Below are 24,362 nucleotides of genomic sequence, written 5' to 3' on the forward strand. Positions count from 1 at the left end.
GCCCTCATCTGACAAAGATTTATGCACATGCTTAGCTTTTTACACCCTGTGAGTATTCCCATTGAAGTCTATGAAACTACTCATGGTGCCTAAAGTTAAGCACACACATAAGTCTTTACAGATTCAGGACTTAACTTTGTATAGTGTGATACAGACAGGGCCAATATAAAGAGAACACTCTGAACAAAATGGCTTTGTATTGGCTTTGAATAGTCCTATTAGTGGAATTCTTGAGTGTCTCATCTCCATAGTTTTACAGATAAGGGAAGCAAAGGGACCCCAGGAGAAATCTATGGCCATCTGAGTTAGGGACAATAGGAAGGAGTTTTTTAAGTATGTTAAAAACAAAAAGAATCTTAGCAATGATATTGCTCCATTACTGGATGAAAATGGTAGAATTATCAATAATAATGCAGAAAAGGCAGAGGTGTTCAGTAAATATTTCTGTTCTATATTTGGAAAAAAGCAGATGATGTACTCATATCATATGATAACACTTTTCCCATTCTACTTGTATCTCAGGAGAATGTTTAACAGTAGCTACTAACATAGACATTTTTAAATCAGCTGGGCCAGGTAACTTGCATCCAAGAGTTTTAAAAGAGCTGGCTAAGAAGCTTGCTGGACTGTTAATGTTGATTTTCAGTAAGTCTTGGAACACCTAGAAGAAAGCTAATCTGCCAATATTTAAAAACGGTAAATGGGCTGACTCACATATCAGTCCCGGGCAAAATAATGGAGTGGCTGATATGGGACTTGATTAATAAAGAATTAAAAAGGAGGGTGATATAATTAATGTCAGTCAGTATGGGTTTATAGAAAATAGATCCTGTCAAACTAATTTGATATCTTCTTTTGGTCAGATTACAAATTTGATTGAGAAAGGTACTAGTGTTGATGTAATATACTTAGATTTCTGTGGGGCAGTTGACTTGATACCACATTTAATTAAAAAAAGTAGAAAGATATAAAATTAACATGGCACACAACAAATGGATTAAAAGCTGGCTAACGGATAGGTCTCAAAATGTAATTGTAAATGGGAAATCATCATCAAACGGGTCTGTTTCTAGTGAGGTCCTGCAGGGATCAGTTGTTCGCCCTATGGCTATTTAACATTTTTTATCAATGACGTAGAAGAAAACATAAAAATCATCACTGATAAAGTTTGCAAATGACTCAAAAATGGAGGGAGTGGTAAATAATAGAGAGGACAGGTCACTGATTACCAAGCGATCCAGATTGCTCTGAAACTTGGCACATGCAAACAATATGTGTTTTAATACAGCTAAATGTAAATATATGTATCTAGGAACAAAGAAAGTAGGTCCTGCTTTCAGGATGCGGGACTCTGTCCTGGGAAGCACTGACTCTGGAAAAGATTTGAGGATCATGGTGGATAATCAACTGAACTCCCAGTGCAATGAGCTCCCAGTGCAATGCTGTGACCAAAAGGGCTTATCCAATATTTGGATGCATAAATGGGATTCTTGAGTAGCAGTAGAGAGGTTATTTTACCTTTTTATTTTGCACTGGTGAGACCACTGTTGGAAAACTATGTCTAGTTCTGGTGTCCACAATTCAAGACAGGTGTTGATAAATTGGAGAGGGTTCCGAAAAGAGCCATGAGAATAATTAAAGGATTAGAAAACATGCCTCACTAATAGATTTAAGGAACTCAATCTGTTTAGTTTAACAAAGAGAAGCTTATGGGGTGACTTGATTACCGTCTGTACTTATCTATATAGGGAACAAGTATTTAATAATGGGATCTTCAGTTGAGCAGAGAGGTATAACATAATCCAATGGCTGGAAGCTGAAACTAGGTAAATTCACATTGGAAATAAGGTGTACATTTTTAAGTGAGAGTAATTAACCATTGGACCAACTTACCAAGGGTCATGGTGGATTCTAACCATTTTAAAACCAAGATTGGATGTTTTCCTAAAAGATCTGCTGTAAGAATTATAATTAGGGAAGTTCTGTGGCCTGTGTTACACAGGAGGTCAGACCAGATGATAACAATGGTCCCTTCTGGCCTTGGAATCTATGAATCACAGAGATCATGAGATCATGATTCTGGATATTCTCTATTAAAGTCTGTCTTACAAAGGTCTTGGTCCTGTAACACTTAGCAGGTGATTAACTTTAAGTGCATGAGCAATCTCATTGACTTCCCTTCCCTCTGAGGGCAGCATGTTGGGCATGCATCATCTTATCTCATGGGCATGGGACCCCCAAGAGGCCGAGCAGCAGCAGCATCAGAGAGCATATGCCTTCAAAAGCTTGGGGGCCGACAGGAGAACATACAAACAACAACAAAACCAGAAAAGCAAACACGTTAGCAAGATTCCTGCTTATTTTGTTTTGGGCAGGGAGCTCTTTTTGTGAAGTGAGGAGACCGAAGGGGCAGACACTTCGGATGAGTAATGGTAGACCAGATTGTCTGGAACAGCTGTACATAAAGGATGGTAGTATGGGAGCAGTTTGTGGGAACTAAACAAAACCTAACAAGTGAAAATGAAGCTATCCTATTTTATACTTTTAAACTATTTTTTGTTGTGATGGTAGTGTCTTGGTTTAATAGTTTGCTTTGTTTGTTTTTTTGCATGATATACTGTTGTTTGTCTATCTTGTCTATTGGATTTATAAGTTTTTGGGGAAGAGACAATGTCATACTCTTTATTTGTACAATGCCTAGCACAGGGATTGGCAACCTTTGGCATGCGGCCCATCAGGGAAATCCGATGGCGGGCTGGGATGGTTTGTTTATCTGCAGCGTCCGCAGATTCGGCCGATCACGGCTCCCACTGGCTGCGGTTCGCCATTCAAGGCCAATCGCAGCTGCGGGAAGTAGCGCGGGCCGAGGGATGTGCTGGCCGCCGCTTCCCGCAGCCCCCATTGGCCTGGAACAGTGAACCGCAGCCAGTGTGGCCTGACGGGCCATGTGCCAAAGATTCGCCGATCCCTGGCCTAGCATAATGGTGCCTCCATCCTGACTGGGGCTTCCAGATGCTATCAGCATAACTTAATATATGATAGGGATGTTGCTTATTGTATGCTTGTATTAATGTATCACAAAGACCACAACTGTTTACAGAATCAAGGTCCTGGAATGCATTACCTTGCATTCTGAGTAGAGTTCTGGATCTATCAAACTTTAAGGGCCAAATTTTGCCTTGATACATTCCATGCAATCCTTTTGAAATCAGCATGTTTTGATTGTGAACTGAATTTGATCCTAAGTTATTCAATATTTTACTTCACTTTTTAAAAAGGCCTGAAACACAAATATTAAGTAACATAAATATTAAGATACCACTATTGTCCTAATCTCAGTTTCAAAATAAATGATTACGGTGTTACAGGTTCACATTTGGAACACGAAATGACTCCATTCATCACTTTGCTATTCAGGATTTGGTGTCAGGGTGTGGTGCTAATAATGTGTTGGAAGTATTTAAAAACTCTGATGACCTAGCTTTAGAGTCAACACTTAACCTACAATGATACTAGTTTCTCAAGTAAAGTAAATAGCCAATGAAAATAGACTTTCCTTACCTGTTCATTTTGCCTTGACTCTGGGGTTTCCTGGTTGGTGGTGCTTCATGCAGAACAGACACCATGGGAACATCCTGCTTGCCATATTAAAAGGGTGATTCACTGAAAGTATAGTAAGTGTCACCTTCCATGCTCTCTTCGGTGTTGTAGTTGGTCTAGTAAAAGATATTACCACACCCACCTTCCATCCTGGCAGTCATGAGGCATATTTTACCTCCTGTGGTTTAAAAAAAAATCTAGTGAAACCAGTAGGTTTGATTAAAGCAAAAACAGTTTCTGAGATGAATCAATAACGAGGAGTCCTTGTGGCACCTTAGAGACTAACAAATTTATTTGGGCATAAGCTTTCACGGGCTAGAACCCACTTCATCAGATGCATGGAGTGGAAAATACAGTAGCAGGTATATATATACATAGTACATGAAAAGATGGGAGTTACCAAGTGGGGGGTCAGTCTAATAAGACAATGCAATTAACAATCGAATACCAAGGGAGGAAAAATCACTTTTGTAGTGGTAATGAAGGTGGCCCATTTCAAACAGTTGACAAGAAGGTGTGAGTAACAGTAGGGGGAAATTAGTATGGTAAAATCAGTTTTTGTAATGAGCCATCCACTCCCAGTTTTTATTCAGGCCTAATTTGATGGTGTCCAGTTTGCAAATTGATTCATCTGCAGCAGGGGTCCGCAACCTTTCAGAAGTGGTGTGCCAGTAATACACTTTAATGTTTTTAGAAGGTCTCTTTCTGTAAGTCTATAATATATAACTAAACTATTGTTTATGTAAAGTAAATAAGATTTTTAAAATGTTTAAGAAGCTTCATTTAAAATTAAATTAAAATGCAGAGCCCCCCAGACCGGTGGCCAGGACCCGGGCAGTGTGAGTGCCACTGAAAATCAGCTTGCGTGCCGCCTTTGGTACGCGAGCCATAGGTTGCCTACCCCTGGTCTGCAGTTTCACATTGGAGTCTGTTTTTTGAAGTTTTTTTGTTGAAGAATTGCCACTTTTAAGTCTGTAATTGAGTGACCAGGGAGGTTGAAGTGTTCTTCTACTGCAGACGTCGGCAACCTGCGGCACACGAGGTGGCACACGAGCCGATTTTTACTGGCACACTGCTGCCAGCCGGGTGAACAGCCCCGCTCAGCCTGCTGCCTGCCTGGGTGAACGGAACCCCAGGCTGGCAGCGGGCTGAGCGGGGCCGGCAGCCGGCATCCTGGCTGGCAGGAGCCAGCAGACGGAACCCCAGAGCAGCGGCGGGCTGAGCGGCTCAGCCCACTGCCGGTCTGGGGTTCTGTCCACCAGCCCCGCTCAGCCCACTGACAGTCTGGAGTTCTGGCCACCAGCCCCTTGCCAGCCAGGGTCCCGGCCATCTGTCCCTCTCAGCCCACTGCCGGCCTGGGATACCAGCCGCTGGCCCCGCTCACCTCACTGCTGGTCTGGAGTTCCAACCGCCTGGCCCCCTGCCAGCCAGTATCCAGGCCTCCGGCCCAGCTCAGCCCTCCTGCTCTGCTCCTGGCCTGGGCTCAGCGCTCTGCAGCCCTTATCAAAAATTACACTAAAATTAGCTTAAAAACGTGAAAACTTAAATACTTTGTATATTACAGTAATCGTTAAAAAATGTATAATGTTAATAAATACATAGGTTTGATGAAACAAAGTAGTTGTACTTATGTGTCTGTGCTTAATTTGTGTTTTCGATGATTTACCTTCTAAACAAATCTCGCATGTCTTGCATCCCCAGAAAGGGCATCTCGCACCCCCAGGGTGTGTGTGCACCCCAGGTTAAGAAACACTGCACTAAACTGATAAGATCTGCATTGTAATTTAATTTTAAATGAAGCTTCTTAAACATTTTAAAAACCTTGTTTACTTTACATGCAACAATAGTTTAGTTATATAATATAGACTTATAGAGAGAGACCTTCGAAAAAACGTTAACATGTATTACTGGCACGCATAACCTTAAATTAGAGTGAATAAATGAAGACTCGGCACCCCACTTCTGAAAGGTTGTCGACCTCTGTCCTACTGGTTTTTGAATGTTGTAATTCCTGAGGTCAGATTTGTGTCCATTTATTCTTCTGCCTAGAGACTGTCCAGTTTGGCCAGTGTACATGGCAAAGGGGCATTGCTGGCACATGATGGCATATATCACATTGGTAGATGTGCAGGTTAACAAGCCCCTAATGGTGTGGCTGATGTGGTTAGGTCCTATGATGGTGTCCCTTGAATAGATATGCGGACAGAGTTGGCACCGGGGTTTGTTGCAGGATTTGATTCCTGAGTTAGTGTTTTTGTTGTGTGGTATGTAGTTGCTAGTGAGTATTTGCTTCAGGTTCTAAGCGAAGACTGGCCTGTCTCCCAATGTCTGTGAGAGTAAGAGATCATCCTTCAGGATAGGTTGTAGATCCGTGATGATTCGCTGGAGAGGTTGGGGGCTGTAGGTGATGGCTAGTTGCATTCTGTTACTGTCTTTGTTGGGCCTGTCTTGCAGTAGGTGACTTCTGGGTACCCTTCTGGCTCTGTCAATCTGTTTCTTAACTTCACCAGATGGGTATTGTAGTTTTAAGAACACTTGGATTGTGCGATGTGGTCTGGATGAAAGCTGGAGGCATGTAGGTAAGTATAGCGGTCAGTAGGTTTGTGGTATAGAGTGGTGTTTATGTGACCATCTCTTATTAGCACTGTAGTGTCTAGGAAGTGGATCTCTTGTGTGGACTGGTCCAGGCTGAGGTTGATGGTGGGGTGGAAATTGTTGAAATCCTGGTGGAATTCCTCAATGGCCTCCTTCCCATGGGTCCAGATGATAAAGATGTCATCAGTGTGGGTCTGGTAGTATCTTTTATTGAACCAACTTCGGTTGCTGAGAGAGACAAGCTTTCGAGCTACACAGAGATCTTCTTCATGTCTAGGAAACATTGAGTGTCACAGCTAAACACAAGGTGGAACAGATAGTTTAGCATAAGTAGTCAACACACATTTCAAGAGACCATTCAAGGTAAAGTGGCCCCTTTAGTCAGTCATAGGGAGGGAAGGAAGGGAATGAAAAGGGGGGCAGCTGGGGGTTTGTTAGTGGGTTATGGATTGTTGTAATAAGCCATACATCCAGTTTCTCTGTTCAGTCCATGATATTTAGTGTCTAGCAAAGCTATGCATTTAAGCTTCCAGGCTCGTCTTTTGAAAGTGTTGTGCAGGTTTCCTTTGACGACTGGATAGGTCAGATATAGAGACTAGATACTAAAAATCATGGACTGAATAGACACACTGGATTTATGGCTTATTACAACAATCCATAACCCACTAACAACTTCCTCCCAGCTGCTTCCCCCTACTTCCTTTCCTTCCAGTGACTGGAGGGGTGTTAATGGGCCACCTAATCTGGAATGGTCCCTTGAAATGTGTGTTAACCACTTACGCTAAACAATCTGTTCCACCTTATATTTAGCTATGACACATAGTTTTACCAACCTAACTTCTTTCCCTTCTCCCCCATATAGATAGCAATGTGTCGATGGGAGAGTGTCTCCTGTCAACAGAGCTACCATCTCTCATGGAGATGGATTAACTATGTTGACAGGACAAGCTCTCCTGTCTGTGTACTAGCATCTTCACTAGTGTGCTGCGGTTGCACCGCTGTAGTGCTGTACGTGAAGACAAGCCCTAAGCTTCCCAGACCTGAAGAAGAGCTCTGTGTAAGCTCGAAAGCTTGTGTCTCCCATCAACAGAAGTTGGTCCTATAAAAGCTATTACCTCACCCACCTTGTCTCTCTCATATCCTGAGACCAACACAACCACAATAACACTGTATACACCAAAGTGATAGTCAGCCATACAGCGACCATGGCCCCATCTACCCTATGATTTTTAAAAAGGGTTCTACAGGTTAAATACTGTTATGCCCGAGAGTGTGGAGCGTGCATAACTGCGTTTAAACTATTAAATGGGACGGGATAGTGTTGTTTTTGAGACTGAGAGCTCTCTCCAGATCTCTTACTCTTTTCTCATGCAATACTGAGGGAAGTTGGAATAAAGAGTACTAAATAGGGGTGTGTATCTACTGTCTCAAAACATTTCAGAAATGGTTTAAAGACATGTATTGCCCCACCTGCACCATTTGGCATACCATGCATTTAACATGTGTTTGCTGAAACCAATTATAAACCCATTTTAAAATGTATTTTCCAAATTCTGTGCTTAAAACTTGTTTCCTAAAATGGAGAAAATCTTTACTGTAGACAGGGCTTGGGTGTTCTCTGACATACTGGAGTGGAATAATTACAGCTCAAGATGAAAACTAGTTGATTCCTATTTTTAAAAACATTTTAATATTTTATAGCTAGCATTACAGCTTGAAGATGGTGCAGGCTACATACTTGTTGGTATCCTATAGTCACCTTCAGCTTTTTTTTTTTAAAGGGGAGATGCCCATTTTTCAAACTGTTTAATTCACTCATCCATCACTTCCATACCAACTTCTCGAGCTCATTCAACTGTTTGGCCTCCTGTAAATAATTCTGGTTACAATTCTGCATTTCTCACATAGGAATAAATTCCTGTGGGAGCCATCAGGAGTTTTTGCTTGAGTAGAGACCACAGAATCAGGCCCATTGTAAAAAGAAAAATTTAAAATCACATTTCAAATGCTTCCTTAAGTTGTTTTGCATCATGGTCTTGGGGTTGTCATACAGACTGTTACTATTGCCGTGCCCATGGCCAGCTGAAATTAATCATATTTTAAAATAAAAAAAAATATTTAAAAGTAGATCATCTTTTCTGGTTCAATAATAAACTAATTATGTGTTTTAAATAGCTCAGAATAGAGTTCCTGATTCAGTTTAGTCTTCTTAATAGAAAGTCCGAGGACAATGCAGGAGGTAGTAAAGCCTCTTGCTTGGAGAACTGTTACTCCATGCCAGCTTTTGAAGGGCCTGTACAGGCCTGCTGAAACTTGGTCAGTTTACAACGTGTTGATCTATTTCTCTAATCAGTCACATGTTAGCTATATACTGTCACCAGATTTGAAAGTTAATATGTGCAGCTGAGTGCTTCTGATTAATACTGTCCACATATTTAACAATCTATTGCTGACCTGCTATTTCAGAGTTAACTCTTTGCTGAACTAAACTCAGCACATTATTACGCTTTTGTAAATCAGGCATTCCCTTTGAAAGGTTGCATTGTTAATATGATATATTAACCAACACAGACACCATGAAAAAGTCAAAAATTTGCCAGTCACTAGAACAGATGTCTCCAGTTGGGTATAGGGAAAAGAAGTGGTAATCTCAGATGTTCTTGGCACATGTTAATACTTTAATGACTGCTTTTTTGCCATGACCCCTAATGGTAATATCACTTACTATTTTAATCTTTCGTTACCTTATATAGTGGTTAACATATATACATTATTGTATAAAACTAGGGTCTGATCCTGCAGGTCAGCAGGACTGTTTGCATGAGAGAGGTACTGAGATTTTGGAATGCTTATAAATACAAGTGGAGCTGATTAGTTTTATTCTTTACCTCCTACAGTATGGTGAATCTTGTTATAGAATAGCTAGTTTAGTCACGTTTCTTAGGCTTGGTACATTTCAATAAAATGTGTGTATTTATAAAGGATGGTATAACATTGACTCACCCTAGTGATCGTTCATGTAAAACTAATATTTCTAGCAGTGGATTATTATAGGCCGTAGCAGCACTTACTCACATTTATTTAGAACAGTATGAAAGGACACCTACATGTTCATCTAAGGAGTCAATGTATAGTAAAGGCCATATGTTGAGAAAGAAAGAAAATAGCTATTTAATACTTCAGTTCCCACAAAAATGTGTGAGGTATTTGCTATGGTGGTTTTCTTTCTTTTTTTAATCAGTTAGAGGGAATACACTCTTGTAGTTTAAAAATCTGCAAGCCAAGAATTTGCCTTAGAATAAAACTGGAATGTTTACATGATGCACAGCCCAAAGATAATTCAAGTCTATTGGAATTCTTTCATTAACTTCAGTGGGCATTGGATCGAGCCCATGGTGAACAGGGTAACTATTTTTGAGTATTACTGTATTGAATAACATTGTGATTAGTGATGTGTGTGCCTGCTCTTTTCCTGGGACTTTCTTGAATTGAGAGGGAGAATTGTACTTTCCTATTGTGGTGCTATATAAACATAATGTGATATAATCTCAGAAGTTATCATGGGGAAAACGTTTTAAGTAATAACTATTTTTAAAAGAACGATAAGACATACATGCTAATGACACTGATCATAAGTAGGGATTCAGAGTTTCTGTACAGTAGTTCATCATATCAACATCTTTGAGGATCTCCGTGGTTACTACAGAAATTAATGCTTTGTTTTGAAAAGAAATTGTTTCAATCCTTTTCGTTGTGAAGAAAACGTTTTGTGTGAGACCAGTGCAGAGCCGCCTCATTGAGTCAGCAGACAGACAAACTGAGAGCTCCGTGAGCAGTGAGTTCCTCCTATTCATCTCAGTGAGTTAAATCTGAACACTAATGATGACTGCTTTTATATCTACATTAACTCTTTCACTGTTGATCATTTTAGTAAAAAAATCAAGCTTGTCTGGAACTGAGGGTAGATTTAGGATTGTTAGCAAATCTCGAGTGTAGTAACATCTCTCTTCCAGCACACACACACTCGGATTCTTGGACATAAACATTAAAAATGAATCAATGACTAAAATCAGGAAACAAGAACATACATGTAATATATAAAGGGACATTATGTAGGGATTCTGATAATTGGAGGTTCAGATAAGAGGGTTTCGGATTAATGGGCGTATACTTACTGTACAACCCTCTTATAAAAAAGATTGGTGAATAATAGTTTACTAATGAAAAATAGTGAAGGATGTGAACTCGGGTAAGGGTTTTAAGCTGTAATAGCACCAAATTGTCAGGGTCCACCCATTTCAACCAAGTGCAGAAAACTGCAGAAACCTAAATTCTGCAGCAGGGCCCCTCCCCTCCCCTCCAACCAACCATGGCCTAATGAAAATTCTGCAGCTGCCTGAAATGCATAGAGAATACATGCATCAGATACAGAAGACTTTGATTAATTAAAGGATATAATGCATAACAGTTGATGCTATAATAGACAGTAAAATACGTTAGTAAATATTTTTCCATATATTTCTCACTATTCCATAATTTCCAGTTTGCTGAAGAAGAATTCAGTGCGGGTGTGCACACCCTTGGGTAGGGGGATTGGCCACAAAGTTCAGGCCCACTGTGCTTTAGAACACATTGCTCTATCCTGCTTCTCCTCCACCTCTTGTCTGCTAGGAGGGGATTGGCAACTCCATCCCTGCCCATCCTGCTGATGGTGAGGGAACCTCCCTCTTCTCCCCCCACTCCAAGTATTGCACAGAGGGGGATGTTTTGGTGGCTTCTTCATCCACTGAACGACGCTGGGTCTTGATCCTGACAGCAGAGTGCTTCGGTAGTCCGTGTTCTGTGTGCTCTGCTTTAGCCCAGTCTGTTATATTGTATAAAAGACAATATGGGATGTATCTCACAGTATGGGCTATATATAACAATTTACCCAGAGCTGTGGGACTCTGAGCACCTACATGTTGCAGCACCTGATGTACAAACTGTTATTTCCAAACACTTGATTGTTTTCCAAAATACCAAAAGATTAATAAAAAAATAAATTTATAAAAACATTGTACTAATCAGTAGGAATCCACCCAAAAGACTGCCTACAGTGTCTGCAGAATGGATGGTGTTCTCTTCAGCCTTGTTGTTTCTAACCACGTTTACAAAAAGTGCATCTGCAGATATGAAAAAACAACAACATATATTGCGTCCAGTAATTTCAAGTGACATTTGAAACAGCAAAGATACCAGACCACCCCTCCAAATCAAGCTTTTTATTATGGCAAATCAAACTCCGCTTTCATTGCAGTGACCCTGGTAATCTGAACTGGCCTGGTTTACTTCTCAGGGTATGTCTACACTGCAATTAGACACCAGCAGCTGGCCAGTGCCAGCTGACTGGGGCTTGTGGGCCTCTGGCTAAGGGGCTGTTTAATTGCAGTACGGACCTTCGGACCTTGGACTGGAGCATGAGCTCTGGGGCCCCGGATGGGGAGTGTCCCAGAGCTTGGGTTCCAGACGGAACAAAAAGCTCTACACAACAATTAATATAGTCAGCTGGCATGAGCCTGCCATGGTTTTTTTAGTTGCACTGTAGACATACCCTTACTTCACTAGTTTTATCTCAGTGTAAAATCATTTCCTTCAATGGAGATACTCCATATTTACATGGCTGTGAGTTCAGTATCAGGCCCAATTTATTTTCATTTATTAAACTATTTTTACAGGGCAGCTCAGTTTAGCAGTTGTCAGCAAACTTTCTACAAGATACAGTTACTTGTTGCTTAACCAGACCTGTTGGAGGGCAGCATACCGGCCAAATTCAAACCTGCTGCAACTCTGTTGAAAATAATAGTCACACCAGAAATGAGTTTGCCCATAATTTTTAAGATTCTGTTTAACAGAATGGCTGGCTGTAGGTGTTTTCATTTCTAATCCTTTTTCTTCTCTATAGTACCTCCTAATAAATATAAAAAACTGGATTCCCTCAGTTTCTTTACCCTTGGATGTGATTTTTAAAGTTTGAAAAATATATTTTTTTAAATACAATGGGAACTGGAAACGTTTCATTTTTGAATTTTGTACAAGTTAAGATTTCAAATAGGAATTTTATTACGGGGCTGTGATATATACCAGAAAAGATTTTAATGTATCCAAATGTAGGGTCTGTCCTGCCAGGTGGGGAATCTATCTAGATCCTAGCTGACTGCACTCAGTGCTCATTGGCTTCAATGGCAATAGAGGGCACTTAGCATGTCAGTAGGTACCCAGCACCTTGCAAGATCAAACCCTGATAGTAAATTTTTATTCTTAATTGAAAATAATGTTGTGATCTTGAAGTATTTGCATTCATGATCTAGTGTCTGGATGGGGGCGGATAATGGAGCTCTTGTTTACAAGACCCATCTTCAACTCCTGATTAAATTAGTTTGGGGGGTGTGCGCGCGTGCGTGTGTGTGTGTGTGGATTAGGGTGACCAGATGTCCCAATTTTATAGGGACAGTCCTGTTTTTTGGGTCTTTTTCTTATATAGGGTCCTATTACTCCCCACCCCGTCCCGATTTTTCACACTTGCTGTCTGGTCACCCTAGTGTGGATGCAGATACTTTATTTTTGCACAGTATTCTGTGTTAAAGTGTATGTGTGCAGTTTTCTAATGTTGACAGGAATTGCTGGAGTGCTCAGCCAAAAGGAAAAAAAAACCTTCTGAGAGCGGCTTCCAAAGTCCAGTGTGTGCCGGAAGCACAGGTTTGGCTGTGTGGAATGGAATGTTCTCTGTACTCCTCCAAGAACAAAACCAGCTGGGAAATAGGCTACTGAGACAATTTCTAAATCTGAAAAAATAAACGCCGCACAGCCGTTGCCATCTCTCTTCATAAAGTTTACTTCACTTTTCGGCACATTCATTATGTTGTGGTTTTTTAGGGTGAGAGGTTGTTTCTGCTTTTTTTTTTTCTTTTTTTAATCCTCTGACTTTTTGCTGTTTGGTCGTCCTCTAAAATTACATTATTTACATTATTGAGATTTACTTCACTCCCTTCCCCCACTCAGTGGAAAAAAGTAAACTGAAACCAGCGTGCTTTACTAAAAGCAAAACAAATGGTAGTTATTTGAGTCCTCCTGTGGTCATTGGATGGCTGTCTGTAAAATAACTGGAAATTTTGCTGCTAACTGGAAGTGTGATGTGTTCAGCCAATTCCCAGACACTTTTACCCCGTTTTTTGTGTTGTTAGAGTAGTAGTTTTAAATGTCAGTGTTTTTAAAGAACAGGGCAGCAGCATGTTTTAATGATAATGTTATTGTGTAAAACATTTGATTAAATATAAATTTAACTAACTAACTCATATAACTGTTTTGCTATAACTTCCCTATTGTACATACACTTTCAAACAGTGTGTAAGAAGTCCTTTTCAGCAGCTAAATGGGGAGGGAGTAAAACTCCTACACATGGGAGTTTCTTTCTACTTATGCTGATGTAAGGGAGCAAAAGCCAGCAGAAAGTACATGTGTAGGAGAGCTAGTTTCCCCTTCTCTAAGCAAACTTTCCCATCACAATATGGCACAGTTGGGATCCTCACTTTCGGGTGGACTGAGGTCTGCAGGGTAGTCTCCTATCTGACCACAGCAGATTTCAGAGTGTAAATCTTCACTCCAATGAATGTTGCTTCAAGCAGTTCTAATTATTCCCTTGATGCCCTCTACCTTTTCGAAAAAAGAAAAGGAGTACTTGTGGCACCTTAGAGACTAACCAATTTATTTGAGCATAAGCTTTCGTGAGCTAACACGGCTGTTACTCTGAAACCTACCTTTTCGAAGAGTAGGAGAAAGGATGTGCGTGGGGGAGAGAGCTAACTGCAGCAAGGCTCTCTCCTGGCTCCTCTCTTAAAACTACACTCAGAAATACCTCTCTCTTGAGAAGAGAATAAGAAGGGAATTCCACAAAGCAAACTTTTCAGAGTTCCAGCTGACTTTTTTCTCTTCCTGCAATTTTTTTCTACAGAAAGGTCACCCCAGCTTGGTCATCTGGGGCTAGCAGAAAGGAGCCCATGGCTCACTTTTACTTTATTTCTGCTCAGAACTTTAAGTGCAATAACCATTGTTAACTGTATATAAAGGGCCGCTGCTCTCACTTTGGTAACAGTACTGTTCTTTCACTGCATGTACTGAACATCTGTTGTGATTCACAGATTTCATCAGATATTGAGACTAGAAAATGAAACTATATCAAGAACATTTCAATTTGTGTGTGTTTGTAATATCTATATTTCATGCTGATACACAGTTTATGGAGAGAATATGGAATGCAAAATTTAGCGCTAATGCAGCGTTTTAGATTGAGAAATCGAGCACTGAAATGTGAAGAAATCTCCAATTCTGTATTTTTTTCCCTGCAACTTTAACTGCTTAGGTTAACATTAATAACAAACAGGAATATATTTTTAAAAATAGGTTTATATTCAACAAGAAACACAGGAAATAAAAATTACATACGTGTAACATAGCTGAGTTAATGTTGTGGGAGAAAGCTTGATTTGAACTTTTACTTCTGAGTGCTTTGTTTCTCTGCGTCTGCAATGCATTAACACTAGTTATTGTGTTGCATGTCCCTGGTATTCTTAAAGGAAAACAGGGACAGAGAAGATAAAATGTTCTTGAGTTCTCTGGATCTTTTAAATTTCTTGAACCAGAGGAACATGGCAGTCCTGTGGAGCTATGTAGGAAAGGTCCTTCCAACACTAACAAGTTGGCTCTTCGCCGAGTAAAACACTGTCTAAAAGAGGTGGTTAAAGGCAAAAACACATCCTTTAAAAATTGAAAGTCAAATCCTAATGTGGAAAATAGAAAGGAGCATAAACTCTGACAAGGCAAGTGTAAAAGTGTAATTAGGCAGGACAAAAAAGAACTTGAAGAAAAGTGAGCAAAAGACTCAAAAATTAAAAGCAAAAAATATTTTAAGTATATGAGAAGCAGGAAGTCTGCCAAACCAATCAACGGGGCCACTGAATGATTGACATGCTAAAGGAGCACTCAAGGAAGAGAAGGCCATTGCAGAGAAGTTAAATTAATTCTTCGCATCAGTCTTCACTGCAGAGCATGAGGGAGATTCCTTCCCCTGAGCCATCCTTTTTAGGTGACAGATATGAGGAACTGTCCCACATTGAGGTATCTGTAGAGAACGTTTTGGAACAAATTGATAAATTAAACAGTAATAAGTCACCAGGGCCAAGTGGTACTCACCCAAGAGTTCTGAAGGAACTCAAATATGACATTGCAGAACTACTAATTGTTGTATGTATCCTATCTTTTAAATCAGCTTCTGTAACAGAGGAGTGGCGGATAGCTAATGCAATACCAATTTTTAAAAAATATTCCAGAGGTGATCCTGTAAGACTAATTTCAGTACCAGGTAAATTGAAACTATAGTAAAGAAGAGAATTATCAGACACTTAGATGAACGCAATTTGTTGGGGAAGGGTCAACACAGCTTTTATAAAGGGAAATCATTCCTCACCAGACGAGTAGAATTATTTGAGGGACATGTAACTTAGTCTCAGCATTCACCAGCTGTACCTCATCATGCTAATCTTCAGGCTTTTTTGTTTTTTTAACAGGGGCTTTTAAGAGTTAAGTTACACAAGTCTCTTTTTATTTTTAAGTGAGTAGATTCCTTGTTGCATTGATGATAATTTTCAGCCTTTTAAAAAAAAAAATAAATAAATAAGGGGGGGGGCTTTGAAGATTTAAGTTACACAACTCTCTTTTTATTTTTAAAGTGAGTGGATTCCTTGTTGCGTTGTTGAGAATGATAAATTGATACCACATGTTGCTTCCAGACAAAAAAGTCTCTGTATTCCTGTGGAAGCACTTGCAGCTGGTGTCTGAGTTAATGGATGGGCTCCACAAGGTAAACACAGTTTGGAAGAGACTGAAACAGACACTGGCTAGGAGAGGCGGGGAAATTCTTGCATTTTTAAAGACTAGGGGTTCTGCCAGTTTTGCCTGATGAGGATAAAATGCTGAAATACTTTACAATTGCAAGGCTTTTGTGGCAAGGAGCAGTTAGGTGTCTATATCAAATCTGGTATATAATATTTTGGAAATGATAAAATGCCCGGTATGTAATCCTACCTTTTTGTAATCCTATCAAAAAAGGGTCAGAGAAATAAGTTATCAGGACATAGTAGGTACATCCATTTTCTAGAGCAAAACATAGCTGATTTTTTGAGGGAAGACTAATTTAAGGAAGTTTTATGCAGTGGATAAAAGTTTGCTCATTAAAATTTGAAAATATAGCTCTGGGTTCTATAAAAGTAGTACCTCCATGAGTGCTGTTGATCTGAGCACTGGTCTGCTGATTCATTATGAAGGGACCATTGTATGCTAATGAGCCCTGTCCTAGCATACAGCATTCTGTCCTTTTCACATACAAAACAACATGAAAAAATTAAAGGTTGAGATATATAACAGACACAAGAAAGCACACAGCAGAGGAGCCAAGGGCGAGAGTTTGACACTCCAGCCCTATTTTCATAGCTCCACTAGATAAATTTCAGGCCCCAAGCATTTCCTCCTACCCATGTGGCCCACCTCCACCAGACTTCTCCTTCCAGACGTGGTCTATAAAAGGTCTCCCCTCCCCCCCCCAGAAATCCCAGCAGAGTTCTTTAGCCACTTGCAACAGCAAGAGCCACAGTTCAGACGCAGCAGCCTTCTGACTTCATGTGGACTCTCTTCTTCCTGGACTTTTCATCTTGACAGTGGCATCTCCAGTTGCTTCTAACATCTTGCTGACTCTCTGACATGCATGCCCCCTTGCTGCTAGGCTCACTCCCCCCTGCTCATCATGCATCTCATCAGGAACACCACAACTTGTCCCAGCTCCAGTTCTGCTCAGTACCCATCTCAGCCTTTCCCACCCGCTAAAATCCATAATCACTAACACCAGTGTTCAAATAATTGAGTTGCCTGTAACTTTGAGAAGTGTGCAGCCAAACAAAGGCTCAGCTTTTTCTTATTTTCTTGCCACCATCTTATTTTCTCCTCGTGGCATCTTTCCTATTGTTCTTCATTTTTGTGTTGAATCTTTATTATTTTTATTATTTACTATTTGTAGCGCAGAAATGCCTAGATCCCCATTGAGGGATTGGGGCTCTGTTGTGCTAGGCACCTATACAAACACATAAGTACTCTATACATTTGATTTTAGACTGTAAGGACCACAGATATTCTATCTGTTAATAAAATATATAGCACACTTTGGGCACCACAGACAATAAAGGGAGCAATGCACCATATTTTTTCTATTCTGTTCTTATCCAGATCCTTATATTGCGCCCATCACTGAGGTATCTGAGCCCCTTTCACTGATTCATTAAACAACATGACTAGCATCTGTCTCATGCATATGTCCTCCAGTACAGTGCCACGAGAGTGCCATTATAGTATCTTTAAAGCGTCTCATTGGGCATGGAAGGATTTGTTATATTTCCATCTTAATGGCTTAATCCTGCTCCCATTCGCAAAGGCAAAACTCCAATTGATTTGAATGGGAGCTGGATTGAATCCTCACTTGGCGTTTTCCTGTGGGAGGTCCCTTTGTGGTTTGTCACAAGGATGATATATTTCTAATGCAGATTTTTGTGAGTGAATATTTCTTTCAGAATCTTTTACATTTTTTTTATGACAGTGATATAAGTCCACGTGACACTTCAGAAATCCTGTAAAAGAGAGGGTCACTCCCACTTTACAAGATGATGGACAGATCCTATCGCCTTTGCTCATGAGACCAATCAGTTGCATTGACTTTAGTGGGAATGCTAACAAGAGAAACACTAGCAGGATCAGGCCAGAATTCAGACTGACTTGGATAGATGTGATACATGGGACCATAGTTCCAGCACAAGAAGGTATCAAGACATTATGAAGAGAGTAATGTGGGAAAGCTACCCAAAATAATTGTGTTTTAAGGAAGTATTTGAAAGGGGAATGGGAGGGCCCTTCATGTATGGAAGCAGAGAGGCATGCGTGGAGCAGGGTGGGGGTGTGGTGGGACACAAAAGTAAATAGGCAGCAATTATGCTACAAAAAACAATCTTCTTACAGAAACCAATAAAGGAAAACCAGAGCTGGTATGTAAATGGCACTTCGTGTAACTTAAATGAAAACAAACCGCTTGGATTTTTCATAACCACCAATTTTCAGTGGAAAAATTATTTTTTTATTTGTGTAATACCAACACTGTGCCTCAAAGAGATGATGATCCATATAAAAATACAAACTACATCTCCCTTCCCCCTCCCCCCCACATTTAGGACCTGATCCTGTAAACTGCTAAGCTCTCTCTACTCCATGAAGTCAATGCAAGTTGAGACCACTCAGCATTTTGCATGTCAGAGATTTATGGGATAGGGTTAGAGCTGGCAAGCATCAGTGGGTTGTTTTGCATTGAAAATGGGTGGCGATTGACATTTCAGGCAGTATGTTTGTATGTCTTAAGTTACATAAAGTACTATTTACATACCAACTCTTGTTTTTTTTTACTGGTTTCCGTAAGAAGATCGTTTTCTTTAGCATAATCACTGGCCAGTTTACTTGTGTGTCCAGTCTTCGTTGTGCTCTTGTTATAGTGGTTTGAGTGACTTTTTCTTACTGATGTGTGCAGTTAGACCTAGGATTGCAAAGTGTCTGGTTTTCGGTCGGAAAGCCCAGTCAAAAAAGGACCCTTTCAGCTCTGGTCAACACCGCTGACCGGGCCATTAGAAGTCTGGTTGGTGGGGCTGGCAGGCTCCCTGCTTCGCTCTGCGCAGCTCCCAGAAGCGGCAATATGGCTCTCCAGCTCCTAAGTGGAGGGACGGCCAGGGGGCTCCACATACTGCCCCCACTCCAGCTCTGCAGATCCCATTGGCTGGGAACTATGGCCAATGGGAGCTACAGGGGTGGCGCCTGCAGTGGAGGCAGCACAGAGCCGCCTGGCCACCTCTACACGTAGGAGCCGAGGGATGTCGCCGCTTCCAGGCTAAACCACCCAGAGCCTGCTCCCGCACCCATGCCCCAGCCCTGAGCCCCATCCACACCCAAACTCCCTCCCGAAGCCCATATGCCACACACACCCCCTCGCACCTCAACCCCTTGCCTCGGCCTGGAGCCCCCTCTCACATTCTGAACCCCCTCAGCCCCTGCCTGGAGCTCCCTCCTGCACCCCAAACCCCTCATCCCTGCCCCCAGCCCAGAGCCTGCACCCCAACCCCCTGCCCCAGCCCAGTGAAAATGAGCGAGTGAGTGAGGGTGGAGGAGAAAAAGCGACAGAGAGAGTGGGGATGGAGTGAGCAGGTGGCAGGGCCTCGGAGAAGGGGAGGGGCAGGGGCGGGGCAAGAGTGTTCGGTTTTGTGTAAAAAGTTGGCAACCCTAGTTAGGCCTGATCCTACAACTGGATCCATATGGACAGACATAAATACTTCCTGCACAGAGGCCCATTGAAGCCAGCAAGGCATGGGCATAAGAGTCCATCCACATGGACCCAGTTGCAGGATTGGAGCCTCAGGTAGGAAATGTTAGTTACATTTTAAAAACTCAAATGATTTATTTAAGAGCCCTGTTGGGGGAGAGTGGGAAAGTGGGTAGTGGCATCTGGTTAATATAATTTAAAACATATTTCTGCCGGACCCTAAATATAGTTAAAATCTCACTAATTCAATAATAAAAAAATTCCCTCCTGGCTAGACTGAGGAAATTTTATGCTGAGAATGAACCCAGAATAATTTTTTCAAGGCATTATATAGTCCCTTGGAAATATAAGAGTGTATAATTGAGATGCTGATACAAACTTAACTATAGTGTCATTATGGAGTCTTGTTTGCTATGCTGTGCAAATTGTTTAAAAATAACAACTCCTGTTTTGAACTGTAGTTTATTAATTTTTCTTTTTCATGAGTGGTAAACAAGAATGTTTCTGTGGCCCATGTGTGAGAAGAATTTGAGAGAAATGGCGGGGGGGTGGGGGGGCAGTTCTGAAACTGACCAAAAATACAACATTAAAAAATTTATTTACAGTCAACAAAACAGAAAAAAAATAATCTGGGCTACATTTCTTCACACAGCCAATGTGTCTTCAGTTCACTTACATCAAACGACCCTTTATGTTAATAGTATGAATGCTAATGTGTTTATGAATAATTGTTTGGTTGTGTGTGTTCTTTGTCCAGTTGAAACTGGAATCCCTTCAGTACATTGTAAATGGAAAACACTTATTCTGGCTTGTTTGATTACAATGAGAGCCTGTTGACTTTCTCTTTTTAAAACATGCTGGTGGAACACATGTATTTGTATCCTCCACATAGATACAGCTGATGTTTGCCAATATTTTAAAAACATCTATGACTTAAAACTTGTTCATATTTAATATACAGCATTAGTACAACTGGTTTGCCAAAATAATATGGCATCGCTCCAAAACTCTTTAACTTGAGCATAAAATCAAAAAACATACAAATTCTTATTAGCAGATTTCTTATGGTCTTTTTAGCTGTATTTTAAGCAGAGGCTCTAGAGTGAGATTTTGATCTCAGTTACACTTGTGTAAGTCTGGTGTCATTTTATCTGAGTTACTGGGAGCTAGTTTTCTGGGTCTCTCTCAGGATTTTGTACTGGGTTCAATCGCCATAGTGTGAAGTCACACCACTCTTTTGAGAATGCATAGGCAGAATACAGGACTATTTTTCATTTCTTGTGCCCAGTGTATCTGGTGGCACCTGGCAAGATTTGGGATTCATTGGACCTTTTATGGGTATTTCTGTTACTAACAGCCTGCTGTGCTAATGATCTTATTGTGCATAATGGCATTCCAACTTTGGGACACTATGAGGATGCTGTGGGTGCAGGGAGCAACAGTCTGGCTACCTTGTATATATAATTCAGATTCCAACAATAGAAAGAAAAAGTACATCCCACCTCCAGTGTGCAGTTCTATAGGAGGAGGCGGGAAAGCAGTTGTGATTTGCACTGGAGTATTGTTATAATACATGTACAAAATTGCATTTCAGTAAAGAATACAAAGGTACTTACAGAAGCTGCAATGAGAGTAGACAGCCTTTCAATCACCTTTATTGAAGTGTTTGCAGTTCTCATTTTGAGAGAGTTGGAACAATAGTAACTCATAATTTAATCTGTATGCAGGACATTTTATTCAGTCAAAAATAGAAGCGGTACAGATCCACCGGGGCTTTGCAGTTGGTGATGCGGTTTGTTTGTTTGTTGCTGTTGAATGATTTGAAAGTCTGAGCAACCTACAGAGGGCTCAGTTGTCACGCTCAGCCCAGAAGAAGGGTGGGTTGTCAGGGTGTCAGTTGCAGCTCCCTCGTCCTGCAGTCCCCAGCCTGGGTGATGGTTACACCAGTGGAGGATGGGCCCAGCAGAGTGGAGCTCTGCCACATTCCTTCTCCCTGGAAGTGCTCTCTATGTCAAGGGTGAGGCGGGATAAGGAGCGGGCTCTGCTTTACAGCAGCATGACATTCTCCACAAGGAAAACTCCCTGCTCGCAATTTACAGGCAGTATCTGACCCCTGCCTAAGCAGCCCAGTGTTTTGATCGGATTTCAAAGTTTCGTTTAATTTTGGGCTTGCATGATTGAGATTAGACTAGCAGTGGAAATGGTACTTGCCCTGACTTTCTGTTGTATTCCTTTCCCACAGAACTCAATCCGGCATAATTTGTCACTTCACAGTCGATTCATCAGGGTACAGAATGAAGGAACTGGGAAAAGCTCTTGGTGGATGATTAATCCAGATGGTGGAAAAGGTGGGAAGCCCCCCCGGAGACGTGCTGTTTCAATGGACAATAGCAACAAGTACACAAAGAGCAGAGGCCGAGCAGCTAAGAAAAAGGCAGCCCTGCAAGCTGCACAAGAAGCTAGCGAGGACAGCCCATCTCAGCTTTCCAAGTGGCCAGGGAGCCCAACTTCCCGCAGCAGTGATGAGCTGGATGCTTGGACAGATTTCCGCTCTCGTACAAATTCAAATGCCAGTACAATAAGTGGCCGTTTGTCACCGATATTGGCGAGTACCGAACTCGATGACGTTCAGGATGATGATGCTCCACTTTCTCCAATGCTGTACAATAGTCCATCAAGCATGTCCCCATCGGTAAATAAACCATGTACTGTTGAGTTGCCGAGGTTGACTGATATGGCAGGCACAATGAACTTGAATGATGGACTGACAGATAACCTCATCATGGATGATCTTTTGGACAATATAACGCTCCCCTCTCCCCAACAGTCACCATCAGGGGGGCTCATGCAAAGAAGCTCCAGTTTTCCATATGGTTCCAAAGGTTCCGGACTTGGTTCTCCATCAAGTAATTTCAACAGTGCTGTGTTTGGACCATCATCTCTGAATTCTCTTCGTCAGTCTCCCATGCAAACCATTCAAGAGAACAAGCAAGCTACCTTTTCTTCCATTTCTCATTATAACAACCAGACGCTGCAGGATCTGCTGGCATCTGACTCACTTAGTCACAGTGATGTCATGATGACGCAGTCTGATCCACTCATGTCTCAAGCCAGCACAGCTGTGTCTGCCCAGAATTCACGCAGGAGTATCATGCTTCGTAGTGATCCAATGATGTCATTTGCTGCTCAGTCCAACCAGGGAAGTTTGGTCAATCAGAACCTGCTCCACCACCAACATCAATCTCAGAATTCTTCTCTTGGTGGCAGTCGTGCCTTGTCAAATTCCATCAGTAACATGGGCTTAAATGATACGAACAACTTGGGGTCGGCCAAACACCAGCAGCAGTCACCTGTCAATCAATCTATGCAAACACTTTCTGACTCGCTCTCAGGCTCTTCTTTGTATTCCACTAGTGTGAACCTTCCAGTCATGGGGCATGATAAATTCCCAAGTGATTTGGACCTGGATATTTTCAATGGAAGCTTGGAATGTGACATGGAGTCCATTATCCGCAGTGAACTCATGGATGCAGATGGGTTGGATTTTAACTTCGATTCCCTCATCTCAGCTCAGAACGTTGTCAGTCTGAACGTGGGGAGCTTCACTGGTGCTAAGCAGGCTTCGTCACAGAGTTGGGTGCCAGGCTGAAGGATCTTTGAGAAAAGGAGAAATGGGCAAAGCAGGTCAGTGTTCTGTAGACATGGTAAAAATATTTGGTTTGTTGTTTTTTATTGGTGGTTACCCTGAGTAGTCAATAGTTTGTGTGCATTAATGATATTAATGTGGTCTGTGGTGAACTTGTTGTATTGTGATATATATGATATAAGCAAACTTAGGAGGTGTTGAGGGAGGGGAGGAAAAGCTAAAGGTTGTAAAGATTTCAAGTTCAAAGTTCAGGGCTAACCCCCAGACCCCAATTAGGCAGTTTCTTCTCAGCTGCAACACTGTCACTGAGGGAGACAGTGTCAAAAGCCACCGGCTTTTTTAATTTAGTTTTTAGAAATGTTAACTACTAATTAAACCAAACTTTTTAGTTACAGAAAATAATGAAAAACCAATTAACAGTGGAAGATGTGTGTTTTAGGACTCATGGAACTCAGAAATGACTTATTTTTATATCACGCCAGACTGAACCTTCACCACAGTATACAGCCCAAGTAACCAAATAACCGGGGTGATATGCAGGGATGGTTGGTGGCAGAGGGCCCCATGGTGTATGGAACAGCAGTACAGCATAGGATAAGAGATTGCACTCATGGATCTACTCAGTGCATGAATCTGGTGCGGTAAAGTGCACAACGGATTGGGACTTAATCAGAGCTGTATTTTTGCTATACATATTTTTCACATTCTTTTCTCAAGGAAAAATATGCAAAAATCATGGAATTATTAGGAACCTGGGCCCAGGGAACAGCCATTTTAAATGTGTAAAATGTGTAAGGGGTAATCACAGCCAAAAGTCGCCAACTCTTTCCATTTTAGGGCCCAATCCTGTAATCTGTCCTATGCATGACTCCTGGTATCTTCACTTAGAGTTTCACTCACATAACACCAGCGGATTTGGGCTGTAATATATTCCTGGTTAGGCGTTAGCCTCTTCCCATCTTTTTGAATTGACTACAGTTTCATGGGGTTTCTCCATATTTCTTTTCCTTAATAGTGGAAATTGTCAAGCTTGCCGCTGATGTCAATGTGCTCCTCTTTGTTTCTGCAGATCATTTGGGTTTTCATCTG

General features: G+C 41.3%; 1 protein-coding gene across 8 annotated transcripts in view; it reads left to right on the forward strand.

Annotated features, from left to right (window-relative positions):
* The window catches only part of FOXO3 (forkhead box O3), a 153,085-nt gene that overhangs the window by 110,313 nt on the left and 18,410 nt on the right, over positions 1-24,362 (forward strand). For 7 of the 8 annotated variants that reach the window (XR_012158011.1, XR_012158012.1, XR_012158010.1 and 4 more), the window contains exon 2: positions 21,870-23,311. The exons of the other annotated variant lie outside the window; for it this stretch is intronic. Coding sequence is in view for 2 of the 7 variants with exons in the window: in XM_073336946.1 (XP_073193047.1) it covers positions 21,870-23,276 (1,407 nt within the window). In the remaining 5 variants the exon portion in view is untranslated. The remainder of the gene's footprint in view (positions 1-21,869; positions 23,312-24,362) is intronic. 8 annotated transcript variants of the gene reach the window in all.

Source organism: Lepidochelys kempii, chromosome 3 (assembly GCF_965140265.1).
Source record: "Lepidochelys kempii isolate rLepKem1 chromosome 3, rLepKem1.hap2, whole genome shotgun sequence".
Classification (NCBI taxonomy): Eukaryota; Metazoa; Chordata; order Testudines; family Cheloniidae; genus Lepidochelys; species Lepidochelys kempii.